Below are 21,468 nucleotides of genomic sequence, written 5' to 3'. Positions count from 1 at the left end.
TGCTTATGCATTGTGTTCTTTTTTGGGCTTTTTACATAAAAAAAAAAAAAATGATGAAGTATGGTTATTTGGCTATGTTTGATTTGAAGAAAAAAGTAGGGAAAGGAAAAAGTATGGTTACATTACGCTTGCCAGTTCGAAATACCGACTCGGAATTGATTGAGGCTGCAGGGGAGGTTTCAGACGCTTTTGATTTCTGGGTAGCAACAGCTTCCGTGGAATACTAGTAGGAGATTGGGAGAAATGAAACGACCTCAAATGGATCTCACCGTTCAGCAGAGGATGTAAACTCCGATGAACGCTGCAACGAACTCTAATGCATTTTTGGCCTAAGAACGATTAATAAGCAGGGGTTTCAGATGAGCTTTTATCACGGGTTGTCTATCTTCGAACTAAATGATGATCAAACGCTACTGGGTTGGCGACGTGAAAACTAGGAGTAGGGAGGCCAAAGTAGAGAATCTTCTTCGCCATTTCACTGCTGTGACGTGGAGGTTGAAGGCGATACAGTCATCCTCAGCCGGTTTCAGATCTGGACTTCTATTATAGTGATTCCCCTTCGCTTATTCTTCAGAGAGAGAGAGACTGAGAGAACGGTTTGGAAGAAGACTGTCGCTGCCAGAAGTTGCAGTGGCAACGGTTAGTTAACCAAAGTGGTCGTGAAAAATAGGGGAAGGGAGTAAGGAAGAGAGAGGGAATGAGAGGAATCGATGGGAAAGATGGGAGAGAGAGAGAGAGAGAGAGATTGGATGTGAAGGGGGTTGCCATCGTTGTTTAGTGTGAGAGGTAGAAGATGAATAGTGTTGAGAGAGATCAAATGGAGGGAGATGATGAACAGTGGCATGAAGGAGGTGAAGTTAATAAACGACAAGTTGATTTTTTTTCATGTTCACTGTTTTTGCAATATTTTTTAAAACATATATGATTTTGCTAATTCATCAAACTTTATTATTTTTTTTTTTTTGTAAAAGTCTTTTTTTTTTTCAAATTTGAAATGCATGCATAGTAGGTTAGGAAACTTATAGCAGATGAGCAAACCATTACTCCATAGGCATAAGGTGAATCGGGCCTAAAGCTCATAGAGGATTCAAACCATACCAATCTAGAAGATTGGTAGTGCAGAATAAATGATCCAATGTCATTGTAGCCGATTCACATATTATGTAGTTACAGAAATGAAGAATTTTATGGAGTTTACTTCTAGTGGGTAAAGCCTTTTGGAGCAACCTCCAAGTGAAGAGGAGCAATTTAGCACCGACATTCTTGAGGCTTCAGAATGGATTTTTCTTGATTTGAGTAGCGGTCAATCTTCTGGTTTGATCTGTGGTCGGTATTTCAATATCCTTTGGCACATTTGGCTTACCTGGAATGCCCTCATTTTTAATCATCAACACCAATACCCTGAAATCATTGTAGAAAATGCTTGTGTGGATTCGCAGTTGCATTTTGATGTTATTCATCACTCTCTAGTGGTATCTAATGAGATTCAATTCTTTGGCCCCAACTACAATGATCCATTGGATTCCAGCAACGAGAGGTAGTGTGAAAATCAATTTTGATGGTGCCACTGCTACTGATAAATCTGGCGTTAATATCATTATTCGGGATAATAATAGCTCATTTCTTTTTGCACGCGCTATTCCGATAGCACCTCAGCCTGCACTCTTCAGTGAAGCCTTAGCTATTTTGGAAAGCCTTCAATTTGCCTCTTCTCTTGGTATTTCTAATGCTATAATTGAAGGTGATGCACAACTTTTGATTAATCTCTTGTTGGAGGATACCCTTTCCCCTCCATGGAGTATCTACACTTTTCTTATGGATTGCAAGAGATTCCTATCCCACCTTCAAGACTACTCAATTACTCTTGCTCCCTGGATTTGTAATCGGGTTGCCCATAGACTCGCTAAACATGCTTTGTCTTGTTATTCAATGCACACTTAGTTTGTAGCACCTACTTTTTTTTATTCGTTCTTTGGAATTTGATGTAACTGAGTAATTGTTGAATGGATTAGCCTTCGGGCATTTTCAAAAAAAATAATAAAAATAAAACACATAAGGTGTGGGTCCCATGTGGGCCATGCATTCAGGATAATGATACATCCATTCGTGATAAATTGCATATCTGGCTATCCCTATGTGCATTATTTTGTTTCCAACCAATCTGGCACATCATAGAGTCTGGGTTAGTTGAACGCATATCGATGTTGAGCAAGTTGTGACTAATCAATCACACAAATTGGAATCAGCTCCTCACACCAACCTCACAAGCACATCTCACCATGCATTGGGAACATCTCCTGTGAATAATAACGTATAAGTACAGGAGATGTTCCCAATGCATGGTGGGATGTGCCTATGAGGTCGGTGTGAGGTGCCCTATGTGAGGAGCAGATCTGGTCTCCAATCACACAACTCCACATCGATATTACACGCTTCCCAGCATTCTCATGTGCATCCCCTTTAATAGTCACTCATGTGAGTCCAAATCTATTCCTTAAAGTGTGCTCCTCACACCGACCTCATTGCATGTCCTGGCCACACATTGGGAACATCTCTTGTAGTGATATTTATTATTTATGGGGAGATGTTCCCAATACATGGTGGGATGTGAGTTGTGTCTATGAGGCCAGTGTGAGGAGCTCTTTGAGGAGCATATCACAATTTCACTCATGGGACTACAAGTTTTATTTTCTTTTTTTCTTTTATGAAAATTTTATTTTCATCTGTTTTTTTAAGTCATAACCCTAGTCCCTCTCCTTTTCCCCTTTTCTCGATCCCTCCTAGTCGTTGTTCCTATTGGTTTGGTTAATTTTGTTGTTGTAGAAGAATGAACCATGGTGTTCAAATAGCTCAAAGCGATGTAAAAGCATCAAACATTTCATACTATGATTTAGGAAATTCCAAATCCAAACCTTAGTAGCGGATTCTCCTAGTTACACTGACCCTCACTACTAGGCTTGTAAACAAATCGAATTTAGGAAAATCCAAATCTGATCCAATTATTGAAAACTTGCATCCGAATCCGGTCATATTTGAAGACCTTGGATTTGAATTCAAATCCTAATAGATTCATATGAGGTTTGAATTTAATTTGACTCTTCTTTATTTTTTAAATACAAAAAATTAAAAAGTTAATTATTTTTCAACTTTTATATGTAATAAATTAATATAAACATAACATACTAAATTTATTATGTATTTAAATTCATATAATATAATATTTAAAAATATTTATTTATAATTTTATAAAATTTATATATTAAAATCAATAAATATTTATAATATAATTGAATTTGGATTTTAATAATATTGGATTAAGTCAAATCCAAATCTAATCTAATTATTAATCGATTGTAGATCTCAAAATCCAAATTCGATCTGATTACATAAATTCATCGTATCTCATACTTCCGAATATCATTGATAGGTCTACTCACTACCTAAGGGCAAGAATTGTTCAAAGAAGAATGATGTTTATAGCTTTTGTGTGATTGTTCTAAAACTAATCGTGGCAATTGAAGCCTTTTGCTCCAAGAAAGAGCAGCTCTTGACAATAATAGGCAAGCCACTATTGGATGACTTGAAAGGCTTATGGAAATGGTGGGTGGATCATAGCTTGTAGGCCATTTCAAAATAGAGAGGAGCCACGGTTTCCATGTTACAACTTCACTTTGCCTTTGCCAACTAATGATGGGTGTTTTGGCAACTCCCAATTCACTGGTAACTTGGATGCTGATCTGGAGGATTTCCTGCTAGAAGGCGGCTTGGATGTCGAACTGACTGATCTGAATTAGGAGGTTGTTTGGGTGTCGAGCTAGATTAATTGCCAAGCTATGTAGTTCCTTAGAGAGACCTATAAGGAAACAAAGCCAGAGTGCCCAAGTTACTTTTACCCGGCGTGGGCGTGGGCACTCCAATGCTTAAGTTAGTACTAAGTTGTGCGAGCTGAATGCTAATATGATATTAAGCTTGTGAGCAATAAATCGTACCTCCCCCTTGAGGTTGAAGGTGAGGCCTATATATAGGCATTGTTTGGCATAGGCTTCATGCATCGCATCCGAGATCTCTGGGAGGTTGTGCCTAACCAGTCCGATGTCCTTAGAGGTAGCCGTGCACGTAGACCAGTCTTCGCACCTTGTTCGGTTTCCTCTGGAATATTTGGTGCAGGGGCCAACTTCCGAAAAACCCAAGAGTGACGGGATATGGATGCAGAATTGGTCGGCGAGCATGTCTCGTAGGTTGCCACCTGGACCTCAACCAAGCCAACAAGCCTTCGAAGGAGGTCGCCCTTCACATCGAGGTCACTTTGGTTGGTGACAAGGTGCCATAGGTCGTCTCCTAAACGAGGTGTTGCTAGCCGCCCTGAGTTGTGGATGAGGTCACCAACTATGTTTCCACCAGGTCACAAGTCACCAGGTCAGCGGAAAAGGCAGGTTGCTAGGACGGCAGAAGAGGTAAGTCGCTAGGTTGGCAGAGGCAGGTCGTTAGCTGTGACTTCATTAGCTAAGGCAAGTCATCACATAGATGGTGTCTAAATGTCATCCATCTATTCCAAGATGCCATGTTCCATGACGTCACTAGAGGGCTAAATCCACCATCATCAATTGCCCCCACTCCCGCGCTGAGGTCAACTCGACGAAGGGAGTAGCTTGTTCCTCTGGCCTGGAGTGACTAGTTTGATGAGCTTATAGCCATAGATGTCAGTCCAATTTGCTCCTCAGGTCTAAGTATTGAATGCAGCCTAGCGCAGACCTCACCGTCTTGATTATAGGTGCACAAGAGTGAATTCATCTGCTCAAGGAGAGGCGAAACATGCACTTTGAGGACATATACCTTATTAGGGATGCAACCATCAAGGAGTTTTGCAATTCGCCCCAATACCTCAAGAGCGAAGTTCGCGATGCTATTCAAGAGGGGCTTCTAACTACATGACTGTCTTGTCAAGTAGCTCCACTCATGTAGGCTACAACACAATTTCTCTTGAGTTGGTTCTCGAAAGAGTAGCAAGTGAGGTCGATGCGGAGCCTAAAACCGAGGTGGTCGGTTGTGAAGAGATCGACCAAGTTTGCATGTCTGCCACGATACTGAAAGTGAACTAGTCTTCCCTTCCTTTGTTTCTTTTTCTCTTCTCCTTTTTTAGGGTTGGCAGTGAAATGCCAACGTCCTTTGAGATTGACTTAAGCATGTTGCCAAGCTAGATAAACGTGGGCCAGCCTTCTAAGATCGGTCTTCCTACTACCGTTGTATTTTTGGAGTAGACTAAGGGTGCCTTCGCTAAAAAGCAATATGGCTTTCCCTTAGAACTCAATTTGACCAAGTCGCCAAAGCGGATGATCATTCTGTAGTAGCTTTAGTAGCTTCAAATGTGGTTGCTTCTATGCCCTCAAATGGAATTGGCTTCCCCAGGTGGGTGCTTGTGAGACTAAGGCATACATGTATTGCACCTGCTCCTGGAACTACTGGCCGCCCACTCCTACTAGAGCTATGGGGGCTCATCTTGAGGGGGTGGCTCTGTTGTCTGCAGGTTGCCTACTTTCACGGGAACCACAAAGGGTTTGACCTATGAGGCCGGTTCCACATTCAGTTTGCTTCCAACTCTCACGAGAGCCATATCAAGCTCAATTAGTAGTGAGGCTTCACAGTTTGGGCTGGGAGACAATTTGGTCAAGATCGCTAAAGTTCGCCCAGGCTAGTCACTCATATTCTATCCTGCTTGTGGGTTTTGTTGATATGTATGTTGTTGTTGGCATTGGGCGGTAGGTTGATGCCACAACTACACTGGATCAGCCCTTGGGGACGCTGGTCATCTACTCCTACGAGAAGCCATAAGGAGCTCGACCTGTAGGGGTAGCTCTACTAATTGTAGGTTGCCGACTCGCACGGGAGCCTTGGAAGGCTCGACTTACAAAGGTGACCGCACAATTCGTTGGGCGCCGACTACTACTGGAGCCACGAAAGGCTCAACCTATAGGGGTGACCTCGCGAAATAGAGATGATGAGGCTTCATTCAAGCTAACTATTGTTGAGAATGAATATAGAATGAGATGAGGTCGAGAGGGCTGCTCCACAATCTGTTGGCCGTCAACTCCCGCGGGAACCACGAAGGGCTCGACCTGCAAGGACGGCCTCACTTCGAGGTGTCTACCGTCAGACTGTTGGTTGTTGAGGTCGCTTTGTTGTTGAATATCACAGAGGGGTTCTCGGGGTTCATCATGGATGCTCTTGATCCCCAGTAACTGATACTTCATTGTCGATGTTGGTGCTGCTCAAAAATGCCATTGAGTTGATAAAGGCAAAAATTAGAAGGTGAGAACTTAGTTTTTTGTTTCATTTCCCATAGACGACACCAATTGATTATGAGCTTTTTGGCAACTCCCAATTCGCTGGTAACTCGGATGCCAACCTAGAGGATTTCATGTTGGAAGATGGCTTGGATGCTAAATTGACTGGGCTGAATTAGGAGGTTGTTCAGGTGCCAAGCTAGATTGATTGTTGAGTTGTGTAGTTCTTTAGAGAGACCTGTAAGGAAACAACGCCAAAGTTCCCGGGTTGATTTTACTCGACGTGGGCACTCCGATGCTTAAGTTAGTATTGAGTTGTGTGAACTGAATGCTAATATGCTATTAAGCTTGTGAGCAATAAATCGTACCTCCCCCTTGAGGTTGAAGGTGAGGCCTATATATAGGCATTGTTTGGTGTGGGTTTCACGCGTCACATCCGAGATCTCCGAGAGGTCATGCCTAACTGGTTTGAAGTCCTCGGAGATAGCCATGCGTGTAGACCAGTCTTTACGCCTTGTTTGGTTTCCTCTGGAACATTTAGTGCGGGGGCCAACTTCCGAAAAACCCGAGAGTGATGGGATATGGATGCAGAATTGGTCGACAAACACATTTTGTAGGTCGCCACCTGGACTTCAACCAAGCCAACAATCCCTTGAAGGAGGTTGCTTCGTCACATCGAGGTCACTTCGGTTGGTGACAAGGTGCCGCATGTCGGCCCTAAATGAGGTGTTGCTAGTCGCCCTAAGTTGTGGACGAGGTCACCAACTATTTTCCACCAGGTCGGAGGTCGCCAGTTCAGCGGAAAAGGCAGGTCGCTAGGTTGGTAGAAGAGGCAGGTTGCTAGGTCGACGGAGGCAGGTCGCTAGCTGGGACTTCATTAGCTAAGGCAAGTCATCACATAGGTGGTGTTTGAATGTCATCCAGCTGTTTTGAGATGCCATGTGTCATGACGTCATTGGAGGGACAAATCTGCCCTCATCACCAACAACCAAACCTTAGGCCTTCTATAGTTAAGATATTGCATACAATGAGAGACAAGATGTCATCCTTCTCCTTTGTTGCCCTAGCCCTAGTTGCAAGGCTCAAGTAGACCACAACCTAATATCAAAGATGAACATTGTATATTCTTACATTTGCCACGCAAAGATGGTCTTCCCATTTTCAGATCCAACTCAAGTTGATCCATTGGTTTCAACTAATCCTCAGGAGAAAACCATTACTATACTAAGGAAGCAACTCATTTAGTTTAGTCTAGCACCATTGGTCAGGAATTTGATTTCTCCTAACGATAATGTGGCTTTGGTGACAGGCTGAAATGTTCCATCACCTTAGAAATGATTTTCAACCCGTCATTGGTTTTCATTTCAAAAACCCTATGTAACAAGGATAAGTCCATGAAGATCTTGTCAAGTTTAGTCATTGAGTTTTGTTAATGAGCCTCATGGTTTGTTTGGAGGTCTTTGGTTCTTGTGGTTAAACTCTTAAAAGTGTTGTTGTTCAAATTCATTTTGCTATTGCTAATGTAATTCTTGCTTCTATCTTATCTCTTCCACTTTACATTAATTACTTGGCACTTTCTGTATTATAGAGATTCCCGTAAAAAAGCAATAATAGGAAGTGTAGAATCAAATTTTTGCTATTAGCCAAGGTATCTCTACACCTTAGTGTTTGCATGTTAAACATATATTGTCTATAAGAAGTGATCACTATCTCATAGTGCTTTATCCTAATTTGTGTTGACATGGTATGCATTTGGTATAGCTTCCATTTATTAAATAAACATTTATACTTGATTTGTCTTCAAAATCAAGAAAAAGTGATTGATAAACATTTTCTGGTATTTGTTGACAACTAAACGCCACTAGGCACCATTAAACACTACATAAGCTAAACAATAAATAAACACTTTTGCGTTGGTTGAAACATTAAAATAAAGCTTCCCCCAACAGTTGGCTTGCACGTAAATCAAGACTTCCATTTATAAGACTGCAAAGTGTACAAAATAGCATGATGGGATAAGTGCCTACATGGTGATGACATTTTATCAAATAAACAAAAGCCATACCAAACACTGCCGTAATTGTAAAAGCCCACATTGATTTTGAGCCAATATGGCTACATATATGAATCAAAATACCCAAAGTTCATGGCTTCCCTTTGTCATAATTCTACTAGAAGCTTTATGTCAAAATGTAGTGATTGCCAAAACAATATTGCTGATTAGGGTACTAGTTGCCTCAGAAATTTTAGAACCAAAATTAGGGACTTAGAGTTTAAGCTCAATAAAGTGCCACTTGGTCATGACCAAAATGGCCAACTTAAAAAAAAAAATCCTTGTGGCATGAGTTTGAACATTTATGTGAGGCTTAATAAGTATTTTCTCATCAAGGTTTCAAGAGCTGATGAAATTCTCACAATTTATAGCAAAAGAATTGGGATAAAATTTTAAAAACCTACTTGGAACTAGAACCGCTTTGGCCTTTCCATATCATCGGTTTGATAATCTAGTTTGAATGAATGATCCGTTCCAAATTAAAAAATAAATAAAATGAAAAATTAGCCAAAATCATTGTTTGGGTCAATGGTTCGACTGCCTAGGTCAATGGATCGCTGACCAAGTCAACAGTTTTTTGCCAAATAACAAGTTAAGGGTGAAATGAAACCGGTTGCTTGGATGGTTTCTAAAACAAATAGTTTGACCATTCGAGTCAACGATGGTTCAAAAACATTGAGTTGGGATGCCATTGATCCAAAATTTGTTGATTTCATTAAGTGCATTTTTCAACACCTAGAGGAGATAAAAGATGTAAATGGCACAACTTTGGTTCTCATACCAAAGAAAGAGAATGTGGAGATAGTAAGCGATCTAAGGCCCATTGGTCTTATTAATATGCCATACAAAACTCTGATATAGGTAGATTCAATCTCTAGGCTTACCAAAGAAGTATGGGATGGATTAAAGGTTCAAAGCTCAAGATGAATGGGGATCAATGGCTTTGATACCAAATGGATAGATGTAGGTCAAATGAACGGATGTAGGATGGGATATAGCAATGTGGACAAGAATATGCATATTCATAAAATAGTAAAACAATATTTATATAAAAGAACAATAAAATAGTAAATTAAAGAATAACACTTCGATATAAAAACTTATAGAGCTTTAATAAGAAATATCACTGAAAGGATTACAAGGTTTACACTAAACACTCAAAAATTCTTATAACAAACATTACAAAGAAGAGAAGAAAACACTAACACTCAAAGAATCACTGGACTGTTGAACACTCAAGCAACTTCAACACACCTTCTTGCTGAGATTTGAGCCATATTTATATATAGATAGGCTGGTCTTCAGATAAGATCTAGCTTCTATAATTTAGATTCCTTCTTATCTTTAACTTTGTCTTATTAGATGAGTTGGCTTCTTGAAGATGCTTCTTTATCCTCAACAAATCTTCACTGTAGAGCATTATTGATGAATCTTTGTTGTTGAGGCTAGTGGCGAGTCATTTTATGAGAGAAAATGTTCTTTAATAGTAAGATTTTCAAATTATTGATACTTTAATGCGGATTGACAAACCACATGCTTTCGGTCTCGATGTCCTTAATGATTCCCATGCTTTTCTCTTTCATCTTTTCTGTGAATTGAAGGGACATTTCTTCGAGCTCAACGGAATCCATGTCGGGGAATTTATTATTGAGCTTTTCTTGATAAGACTCAAATAAGTCTTGAAAAACCTCATCTTCTTCTATTGGCTTTAGGGCTAATGTGAGATCAAATTTATCCCACCACTTTGATTTCAATGGTTCTGTCAATGAATGGAGGCATCCAAGACACATCCAAATGATAATTCCATTTCAGGATCCACGAGAGGCAATACGTTTTGAAGAATTCAAACTGTTTTACATGTTTGAATTCTAAGTAACTTCTTCTTCGCCCAAAATTTGAATATTTATCTAATAATTCTTTTTGAGGGAAGATGTCGTCTGATGCCCCTAGCGTGAGGATGCTCTTCTTTCCCGTTCCAGAGAGAAAAAATAACTAGAGAAACATTTTAGGTTTTGGGGTTAACAAGGGCAAAATCATGCCATTTTCAATTTTTTTTGGGGTATTTTCGACTTTGGACTCATTCTCTAAGCGTTATAAGAGCCGGCTCGCAAGCTTACAATTTCAAATATGAAAACAAGATTCATACCCATTTTCAAAAGCAACACCAAACGTGTCCGATGTTTGAAAAGCACGTTTTTCAGACATCGAACCTCTGAAAAGCATTATCAATTGCCCCCTAAGGCTTGAAGCAATTTCATGAAAGATAAAATTTCAGACATGGTAGTCATTTACAGATTTTGGATTTTTCTTGTTTGGGATTAGGGTGATAAATGTTTGATTTAATTTACAGATTTTGGATTCTTCTGTTTGGGATGAGGGTGATAAAGGTTTGATTTAAAATGTCACATAGCTTTCCATAGTGAAAAAAAAATATTTAACTCCATTACAAACAAAATCCCCTATAATATGCTAGATTTTTTTTTTTTTAATTCAAAGATTTTGGCATACTTCAATATTTATGCCTTAAACTACCTTAAGGCTTATGCCTCTCTGCCTTTGGCTATGTTTGGTTTGAAGGAAAAAGTAGGGTAAAAGGAAAGGAAAGGAAGGAAAACCTTCACAAATCTTGTATAGGTTTTCTTGCATTTCCCTTCATTTCCCTACTATTCCCTTCAAACCAAGCATAGCGTGATCAGTGTACTTTGGAACCAAATTAGCTTTCACGCAAAAAATCGAAAGCATGCTTATGTGAGTGGAAGCCATCGTAGGCAGAGCGTCTCAACTCTCAAAAGCGGCTCCATCAAGACAGGTCAATCACTTGGGCCTTCTAGATATTTTGGGAAAGTCATCATGTAAGCCTATTTATAGGGGTGTCAATTGGAGTGGATTTGGTCAGATGTGAATTGATTACAAATGGACTAAGTCCAATCTAATCCAATGAATATTTTGGACTGGTCCAACTCAATGTTTGAACGTCCAATTTTTTCAAATTTAATTTAATTTAGATTGATTTTAACTTAAACTGGTCCATTGATACCTATATTCTTATCTTCAATCCAGATATTGTCTCAATCCAACCCAATCCAATATAAATTCATTACGAATGGACCAGATCCAATCCAATCCAATTAAAATTCATTAAGTTTGGATGGGTCCAATTCAACATGTATTGTTGGTCAGTCCAATCCGTACAAATTGATTTTGGTTTGGATGGAGTCCAATCCAAAATCCAAAATGGGTCCAACTCAATGTAAATTCATTGAGTTGGATTGGATTGGATTGGACCAGATCCAATCTAATCCAATAAAAATTCATTAAGTCTGGACATGTCCAATTCAACATGTATTGTTGGTCAGTCCAATCCGTACAAATTGATTTTGGTTTGGATGGAGTCCAATCTAATCCAATGAATATTTTGGACTGGTCCAACTTAATGTTTGAACGTCCAATTTTTTCAAATTTATTTTAATTTAGATTGATTTTAACTTAAACTGGTCCATTGACACCTATATTCTTATCTTCAATCCAGATATTGTCTCAATCCAATCCAATCCAATAAAAATTCATTAAGTCTGGATGGGTCCAATTCAACATGTATTGTTGGTCAGTTCAATCCGTACAATTTGATTTTGGTTTGGATGGAGTCTAATCCAAAATCGGTCCATTGACACCCTACCTATTTCCAAATTTCCGGATTTTTACCCAACAGAGCTTCGTTGCTTCACAACCCACTGGACCCACTGGGGGGATTGTATCAGATCAAGATGCGCGTGATGGACCACTGACTTTCCCTGTTCCCCCTGCCCCGCCTCGTTGGTCTTTAACGGACTGGAGCCGGTTTTGGTTGGATTCGGACCAAAAGCATTAAAACGACCAGCTACCCACGGTCCACTTATAAAAGCTCTCGGCCACTGGATTTTCACCATTTGATTGTAGTCCTGTTCTTTTGATGTGGAGTAATCCAACGGTATCGGATAAATAATACGTAGTCTTCACTAGGACACCAAACACAGGAAAATTCTAAATTCAATGTAGCTCTCACTCTCTCTCAGTCGCTTCTGCTCCAGTGCTCCAAGCCCTCAAAAGACTACATCAGACCATCACTCCACCACATCGATGCGCCATTAGTACGGATTCGAAGTTCTTACTTGTTATTAATGTTGTTTGATTGAAGATACTTTGATCGTAGTTTCATAAGTGGAATTCATGGAATGAAGTTTCGAACTTCTCGAATTGTTGACAGTCTAAAGGGTGTATCTGCGGTTTGATCGGACAACATGGCGTGGGAGCTGCTACTCTGGTTAATCTCTTTCTTTGTCTCTATAGCCCTCCTCGCACTGGTCATTTACCAGGTATCTCCGACTCCTATAATCTAGTTGTCTTCTTCTATTTCTTCTTCTTCTGGTTAATTTACAGCTGCTTCTTCTCTAAGACTAATATTTCGCTTGTTCTGTATCTTCTGCAATTCGTCTTTTCATAAATTCACATAGAGACGCCCTTTTTTTATAAATTTAAAATTTAAAGCAATTTTTACACATGTTTTGCTCTGGTTGGATGATTGTTGTTGATTTTGCCTAGGATAGATGAAATGAAATATGCTATCGTAGTGAAAAAAAGGAAATGGAATATGTTAGGTATAAGTACTGATTGCTTCTCTTTTTAGCACTCTCTGATGAAAAGTTCGTGTATAACTTTGCTCTTGATTTTTAGTCTTCAGAGTAAATGTGGATTTTAGAGCCGAAGTAATTTGATTTCATAAAAATTATTGGGCCCAAATTCAATAAATCCTGACTGCGTGCTTTCTCTATATTGTTTATCATAAAAAACGAAGTATGGAGCCACCATCTGTGCTGAGATCCCCGGTCAGTTAGTTGTTGCAGTTGTACTGTTTAGATATCACCGAAGCTGGTGGCTATCTTCATATTTGCTCTGGTTATGATTATTCTGATTGCGCATGTGCTTCACGTTAAAAGTTGCAGACTAGGCTTTATGGTCGGAGAACTTCAGTTATTTATGTATTTGTGGTTATTGAGCTTTATCTATTTGATGTTTCATCATTCCATGCTGTTGCATTTTTATATATAACATAAAATAATTTGTTAACAAGCTGTCAACTAGCAATTCGGAACATCTGAAATGTTCTTCATACACATCTCATGAAAAAATGGAAAATATTTCATTTTCTACTAAACATTGAGTTGAGTGCATGTTTCTTCTGCTGATTTGCATTTTCTGATCCCAAATGCAGTTTTGTTACTACTGTAGTTAGTTAGGTTCTTTGAGAATCTTGTCAGCTGGCTATGTCTTTGATTTTGCTTTGACATTAATTGTTCAAGGTGAGCAAGAGATATCTCAATCTTATCTATTTTGTTACTTTGGTTCAATGATCCAAAATAAGAGAGATAATGTGGAAGGTGTCACCCATAGAAGTAGAGTAGGATTGGCAAAATGGAGGGTGCATCTTAAGCTTTATGTAGTAGAATGCCACTCAGGCTAGAAGGAAAATTTTATAAAATGGTTATTAGGTTTGTGATGTTATATGGAGGATAGTGTTGGGCGGTATGGTGAAAATGCAAACGTTGAGATGAAGAGTGGGAAAACTAGAAAAATATAGGATAAAAAATCAACTTATCCATAGGATCCCAGAAGATCATCTACAACACCAATAAGAAGTGGTTTGTTACAAGTTCAAGGGTCTAGAAGAGTTGAGGGAAGACCAAAAAAGACATGGGCGACGTAATTATAAATGATTTGAAGGTCCATAGTTTAACTTTGGATATGACACTGAACAGAGTGTAATGGTGGAACAAGATTCATGTAGTTAACCCCATATAGTTTGGACAGGGCTCAGCTGAGTTGATTTGATTAACTGTTCAAGGAGAAATATTTTTCATTTATCTATTACTTAATATTAATTATGCACCGTCTTGTTTTCCTTTGTTAAGGTACTTTCCCTTCTTTTAAAAGCTTGCTATTAAGTAGTAATGCTGCATTTGCATTGCATTCAGTAGTTGTTGACAATAAAACCATACTTAATCATTTGTAATAATTATTTATTTTGATTTTATGGTTTTGACCTCAATATATTTGAAAAGCATACTTATGGTTGGATTTCAGAATAAACTCATAAACAGTGTTGTCAAAGTCTTATGATTTATGATACAATTCACGTTTCGAATTATGAATCCCAAGGGTTTCAATTTGAATATCATGTGTGAATCCTAGTCTGCAAAAATCTTGCGGTTTTTGCTTGAATCCTACGATTTGATTCATAAATCTTATGATTTATACGATTGATGTAATTTAAATCAATTCAGCTAATAATTTTTTCGATCAAAAGGAAATATATTTTATTTTATTATGTTTGAATGACAGAGATTAGTACAATTTGGTGATGGGAGTGTCAGTCCCAACTTTCATCCCCAAAATAGTACAATTTTCAGTCCCAAGATACATAGAAGCCCGGAATAGTTGCTGCCTCAAAGCCCCTTGTTTGGCAAGGGAATTAATTAACCCATCTGCACTCCTTTTGACCCAATTGAATTCAGTCTCTATATCCTATGCAATCTTTTCAACATCCCTTATCACATGTTTGAAAGTCCAAGGAGTACGTCTGTTGTAACTTGACCGTGAAATGACTACTTTTGAGTCTCTTTCCACCTCAATTTGCCTAAATCTCAACTGCTTTTCCATCTGGAGACAATGTAGTAATGCCAGCAGTTCAGCCTTCAAGGAATTTCCCATCCCAATTGGCCCTGAAAACAATGCCAAAATCTTCCTTGCAGAATTTCTGATTACTCCTATTACTGACAAACCCAGATTGCCAAGGGATATCCCATCAAAGTTCAATTTGATTTTGTTGCCTTTTGGAGGTTTCCACTCCACTCTTATTTTTTTTACTCTCACAGATTATGCTACTTCAGTCCAAGCTCTTAGGATGTCAGTGACTGAGAAATCTTGGAAGCTGTCCAAAGTTTTTACCCAATGAGCTACCTTGAACTAATAATTAGTTCTCTGCTTTGTCATTTTGTTTTATTTATATTTAGTTTTGTCAAGGGCGACTTGTTTTAAGAACCTTATTAGAAGTTGATTTAGTTTTGTTATTTAAGACCATACATTGAGTTTGTTTTCCATCATATGTAGGATATAGAGCCATTGTATGTGGATTATTTGACTTTCAAGTCAAAGTTGATTTTGTCATCTTAGACTAATATTGCACAAGTAGTAAATTCTATTGTTTTAGGTACATATGTGGTAGGTATGAATTAAAAGAAGTAGAATCACTTCTCTATTTATGTTTTCCATTTAAGCACATCTATATTAATTTTTTTGGCAAGTTTTTAAAAATTAGAAATGATCTTATGATTTACGATACAATTACGATTTTCAAAACATTGCTCATAAAGTATGATCTTTCACACTATGGTTGTGTTATCAAGATCAATCGACTCTTATTGGTTTGTCCAAAAAATATTCAGAATATCTAAGAATGTAATATATGTATTGAAGGTTTTCAGCCCTAGGTTAAAGTGAGTGGTGGCTACTCTTTTCAGTCCTAACTTTGTATTTAAATGAGAGATTTCAAAATACAGGAAGGTACAAAGCTGCCCCCCATTAGTAGGTAGTACATAGCATAAGCCCAGGGTCATTAAACAGTATATAAGGAAGATATACCAAGAAAGAACATTATAGCCTAGCCCATATAACAGTAACTTATGGCCCACAACACTCCCCCTCAAATTGAGCATAGATATCTATCATGCTCAGCTTGCACAAACTTGAAAGAAGAAGAAGAAGAACTGTTTACTATATTACGGGTTTGAAGAGAAGAAAAGAGAGAGAGAGAGAGAGAAGAAGGAAGGGGTTCGGTAGTGAATGATTTGCCGCTCCATACACTCCTTTATTTATAGCTTTTAGGATCCTTACAAGAATAGGAAATAAACAAAAATTAGAAACAATAAGGCCAGCCTGCCCAACTTAACAGAAATTAGAAACTACTAAAAAGAAATTAGAAACTACTAATAAAAGAAATTAGAAACTACTAATAAAAGAAATTAGAAACAACTAGGTGTGGGTGTGAAACCACACACACTAGAGCCTGAGTGTGGGTATGGAACCCCACACTCGTGGCTAACCAATTATTTCTTCACTCCCCCTCAAGTTGGGAGTAGATATTTGTCATGCCCAACTTGCGTAGATCTGTCTCCAATTTGCCTTTTGTGACTGCTTTGGTTAAGAGATCAGCTAACTGCATGTCTGAGGCAATGTGAAGAAGGCATACTTCTTGAGATGCGACTTGCTCTCGGGTAAATTGTCTATCAACCTCGATATGCTTAGTCTTGTCATGCTGTATTGGGTTGTGGCAATATTAATTGCAGCTTGCAACTTGATTATCACAATACAACATCAGAGGCTTCTCATAATCAACCTCCAACTCATTAAGCAAGGATCTCAGCCATAACACTTCTGCAACACCATTGGCCATGGATCTGTATTCCGCTTCTGCACTGGAGTGAGCAACAACATTTTGTTTCTTGCTTCTCTACGAAACAAGATTTCCCCTCACAAATGCACAATATCCAGAGGTAGACCTCCTATCATCAACACATTCAGCCCAATCCGCATCTGTATACAATTCTATTTTCATATTACCATTATTATTGAAGAATATAATTCTCTCCGGACATCTCTTTAAGCCGGCAAGGATCCTTTCTACTGCAAGGAGATGGGTGGTCCTGAGAGAATGTATGTATTGACTGACAACACTGATGGCATAAGAAATATTTGGTTGGGTTAGATAGAGATAAAGAAGTTTCACAACCAGCCTTTGGTACATAGCCTTGTCCTCAAGGAGTTCTCCACTTTTTGCACTTATCTTATGGTTAAGCTCAATGGGAGTATCGGTAGGTTTCACTCTTAACTTACCAGTTTCTTCCAATAAGTCCAGAACATACTTCACTTGGTAGATGAAAATGCCATGCTTAGATTGAGCTACCTCAATTCCTAGGAAATAGTGTAACTTTCCTAGGTCTTTCACTTCAAATTCCTTGTAAAGGTGCTGTTTAAGGGTTTCAATTTCACTAATGTCACTTCCTGTTATCACAATGTCATCTACATAGACTACAAGTAGAGTCAGGGAATGACTTGTCTTCTTAAAGAAGAGAGTGTGATCTGATTGAGCCTATATGTATCTGAATTTGTCCAAAGCTAGTCTAAACCTATTAAATCAAGCTCTCGGGGATTGTTTCAGCCCGTACAAGGCCTTCTTCAAAAAGGCAAACTTTTTTTCCTGCTTCTATACTATAAAAACCAGGGGGTAATTCCATGTATATTTCCTCTTGCAAGTCTCAGTCGAGCAAGGCATTCTTAACATCCAGCTGAAATAGTGGCCATGTGAAGTTTGCAGCAATGGATAGAAAAATTTTGATAGTGTTCATTTTTGCAACAGGTGTAAAGGTTTTTTTATAGTCTATGCCATAAGTTTGTGTAAATCCCTTTGCAACCAATCTGGCCTTATACCTCTCTACAGTACCATCAACAGTATATTTCACAGTAAACACCCATCTACATCCAACAGGTTTCTTCCCTTCAGGCTGTTTAGCTAGTTCCCATGTGTTGTTCTTGACAACAGCATCCATCTCTACTTGCATCGTTTCCTTCCATTCAGGTATCAAAAGAGCTTCTTGCACTTTTCTGGGTATAGGAATAGCAGAAATAGATGCTAAGTAAGATCTGTAGGATTCTGAGAGATAATTATAGGAAAGGAACTTGGAGATGCAATGGGCAGTGGATGAGGTGCAACGACGCTTCCCTTTACGAATAGCAATTGGAAGATTAAGGTCATCTCTTGGTGAAGGCTGAACCTCTGTAACAGTGGGATCAATAGTGGGAGCAATAGTAGTGTTTGGGTTTGGAGTTGTAGAAGCTGTTGGAACTGGTTTGGATTGCTGTTGAGTATGAGAATCAACCTGCCTCCACCACTTTCTGTGATACATTCTCAACTCCCTGCATTTTTGACAACCTTCTTCGCAACTCCCCCCCTCAGTAACTGGGACAGGCAAAGGAACTCTTGGAGTTGAAACTGAAATCCCTTCTTTACTATTCTCCCCCTGAGGAGAAGCCTTATGATAGTAGGGCATATCCTCAAAGAAGGTGACATCCATGGACACAAAGCACTTCCTTGAAACTGGCTCATAACAGCAATATCCCTTTTGATTTTGTGTATACCCAAGGAAAATACACTTAGTGGCCTTGGGATCAAACTTGGAGCGATGAGGTCCAAGGATTTGAACAAAACAAGTACACCCAAAAGTTTTGAGGGGAATAGTGAATAAGTCCTTATCTGGATATAGAAGATTGAACAATGTTTGCATATTTAGGACCCGTAAAGGAACCCTATTAATGAGGTATATGGTTGTACGGATTGCATCTCCCTAGAAGCGTATGGGAACATTGGAGTTGAGCATAATGCTTCTAGCTACCTCTAAAATATGTTTGTTTTTTTCTCTCAGCAACCCCGTTTTGTTGAGGTGTGTGAGGATAGGTGCTCTGATGAATGATCCCATGATCAAGGAAATAGGAAGCCAAGGGTTTTGCAAAGCATTCCTTTGCATTATTAGATCTAAGAATCTTGATCTTGGTTTCAAATTGAGTTAGGATCATCTAATGGAAAGCTTGGGTCAAAGAGGGGACCTCATCTCGAGAGTACATAAGATAGACCTATGAAAAACGAGTATAGTCATAAACAAATAATAAGAAATAGCTATACCCCCCATGGTGGGAGTATGGTAGGGCCCCCAAACAACAGTATGCACAATCTCAAAAGGAAGGTTGCGTCTTTTATCACTTAAAGGATAAGATGATCTACTATGTTCTGCATGTTCACAACTTTCACATTTATCCCAGACACTTCTACTGACTCAAACAAGTTTGGAAAAAGACTTTTTAAAGATCCAAAAGATAAATGACCTAAGCGGTCGTGCCAAAGCATAATCTTACTACAAGACTGAGAAACAAACATTTTCCCTGCTTCACTCTACTCCTCCTATGAATGTTCCAACAGGTAGACTCCATTCATCTCACAGCCAATTCCAACCACTTTCTTCGTTTCCAGATCCTGAAAAATACATCAGTCAGGGAAAAAAGTTACCGAACAGTTTTGATTTTTAGTAATACTACTAACTGAAAGTAAGTTAGCACTAATCTTGGGAACATGCAAAGCTGAGGATAGGGTGATGGTATATGATAATTTGATGTCTCCCTTGCTAGAAATTAGTACAAGAGAGCCATCAACAATAGAAACTTTGTCTCTTCCAGAGGATAAACAATAGGTGTTAAATAAGATATGCTGGTCATATGATCTGAAGCATTTGAATATATTACCCAGGAAGGTCTAGTATTACCTGGGATAGAAGCATGACAAGTAGTAGCTCTTTTGCCTATATGAGCAAGGGTTGAAGTAGGCTGTTGAGCTGATGTAGGCTGAGCTGAATTACTAAATTCATTTTCTAGCTGAGTTAGAGCAGCTCAGATTACAGCTAGGGTATCTAGAGGAGCATCTCTTGTGCCTGATGAAGTTGTACTATTTAGTGTTAACCATACTAGCATTCCCTTTCTTATTTCTGAGCTTTGCTGAAACTAGATGAGGGTGCAACTTCCAACAGGTGTCCTTAGTATGTTTAGGTTTCTTGCAATGTTCACATTACTAAGTCCTTCTTAGCTTCATTCTTCTCCTTATCCCCCCCAGATTTAGGTCTAACTGCTATCAAGGCTAATTCAGAGGGTTGTTGCTGCAACATAACCTTTCTCCTAGTTTCTTCACTATGCACTAGGGAATAGGCTTGTGATGAAGTCACACTATCGCTTGTCAACAACTGTTGTCTCACAATGTCATATTTAGAGTTCAGACCAGCAAGGAACTCAAAAGCTCTGTTAGTTTCAACCTGCTTTCTATATGTTTGTGCATATTTTTGACTCTCCCACTCAATTGTTTCAAGATGATCAATTTCATGCCACAGAGATTTTAGGGTTGAAAAGTAAACAGAGACCTGTTTCTCTCCTTGCCTTAAATTTTTAACCTCACATTTTAGCTCATAAGCCCTAGCAACATTAAGAGGCTGAGAGTAGGTTTCCTTCATAACATCTCATATTTCCTTAGCTATTTTGGCCCACAAGTAGTTTTGGCTAATGTGTGGCTGCATAGAGTTGCACAGCCTTGTCATCGCCAAAAAATTCTCTTGGACCCACCTAGCATAAGTAGGGTCCTCCTTGGAGGGTTCCTTCACATCCCCTAGCAAGAAGTTCAACTTTCCTCTACCCCCAATAGTCATCATGGCTGATTGGGTCCATTCCAAGTAGTTTGATCCATCAAACTTAACAGTTGTAATCTGAAAGGTGTTTTCAGTCATGTTACCTGAACCACCAGTACCAAAAGCACCTTCCCCTTGGTTCTTGTACTCCATTCTAAGTTAAGAAGAGGCTTTAAACTACTGTGACAAGAAAAAGCTGAACTTCAAGGCTGATAACAGCCAACCTAGGACAATGATTTTGCAGTTAGATAACAGTCAACTACTGTCCTGGGATTGATATCAGTCCTGAGATTTTCTATCCGCACCTCTCTGAATGAATAACAAAGTCCTTTTGAGTATCAATCTCAAGAAAAGGTACGTACTTTATGAAGAAAAAAGCCTAGAAAACTGATTGCTACCTTCAGTCTTCAAACTTGATCAATCAATTACTGTCAGCACCTTGAATCTTGATCAAAGAACCAAGAAAAAGCTGATCGACACTTTTAATCTTGATCAAGAATCGATCTTGATCACTCAATTCCTGCCTGATTCTTCCTGATTACAAGAAGCTCTCTCCAATCTTAGGACAGCTGCTAAAGCCTTCTTGCAACCTCCAAGAATCAGCCGAAACAAGGATCTTTTTGAACTTTCAGCCCTAAACAATTCTCATGTGGTCGGCTGAATTAAATCCACATGTGAAACCCTAGATCTAAGGCTCTGATACCAACTTGAAAGAAGAAGAAGATCTGTTTACTATATTATAGGTTTGAAGAAAAAAAAGAAGGGGTTCGGTAATGAATGATCTGCCGCCCCATACACTCCTTTATTTATAGCTTTTAGGATCCTT

At 38.9% G+C, this 21,468-nt stretch overlaps 1 protein-coding gene across 6 annotated transcripts in view; it reads left to right on the top strand.

Moving 5' to 3' along the window:
* Positions 1-12,327: 12,327 nt before the first annotated feature.
* LOC148872576 (Cornichon family protein) overlaps positions 12,328-21,468 on the top strand; it is a 56,081-nt gene continuing 46,940 nt past the window's right edge. For 2 of the 6 annotated variants that reach the window (XM_088970914.1, XM_088970913.1), the window contains exon 1: positions 12,328-12,686. In XM_088970914.1, the coding sequence (XP_088827040.1) occupies positions 12,612-12,686 (75 nt within the window). In that variant the 5' untranslated portion in view covers positions 12,328-12,611. The remainder of the gene's footprint in view (positions 12,687-21,468) is intronic. The other 4 variants (XM_088970915.1, XM_088970916.1, XR_016107452.1 and 1 more) reach the window with 4 other exon arrangements.

Source organism: Nelumbo lutea, chromosome 2 (genome assembly GCF_056320005.1).
Source record: "Nelumbo lutea isolate HS-2025 chromosome 2, American lotus-T2T, whole genome shotgun sequence".
Classification (NCBI taxonomy): Eukaryota; Viridiplantae; Streptophyta; class Magnoliopsida; order Proteales; family Nelumbonaceae; genus Nelumbo; species Nelumbo lutea.
The sequence above is the reverse complement of the archived record's forward strand: the minus strand, read 5'-3'. Positions and strand labels throughout refer to the sequence as shown.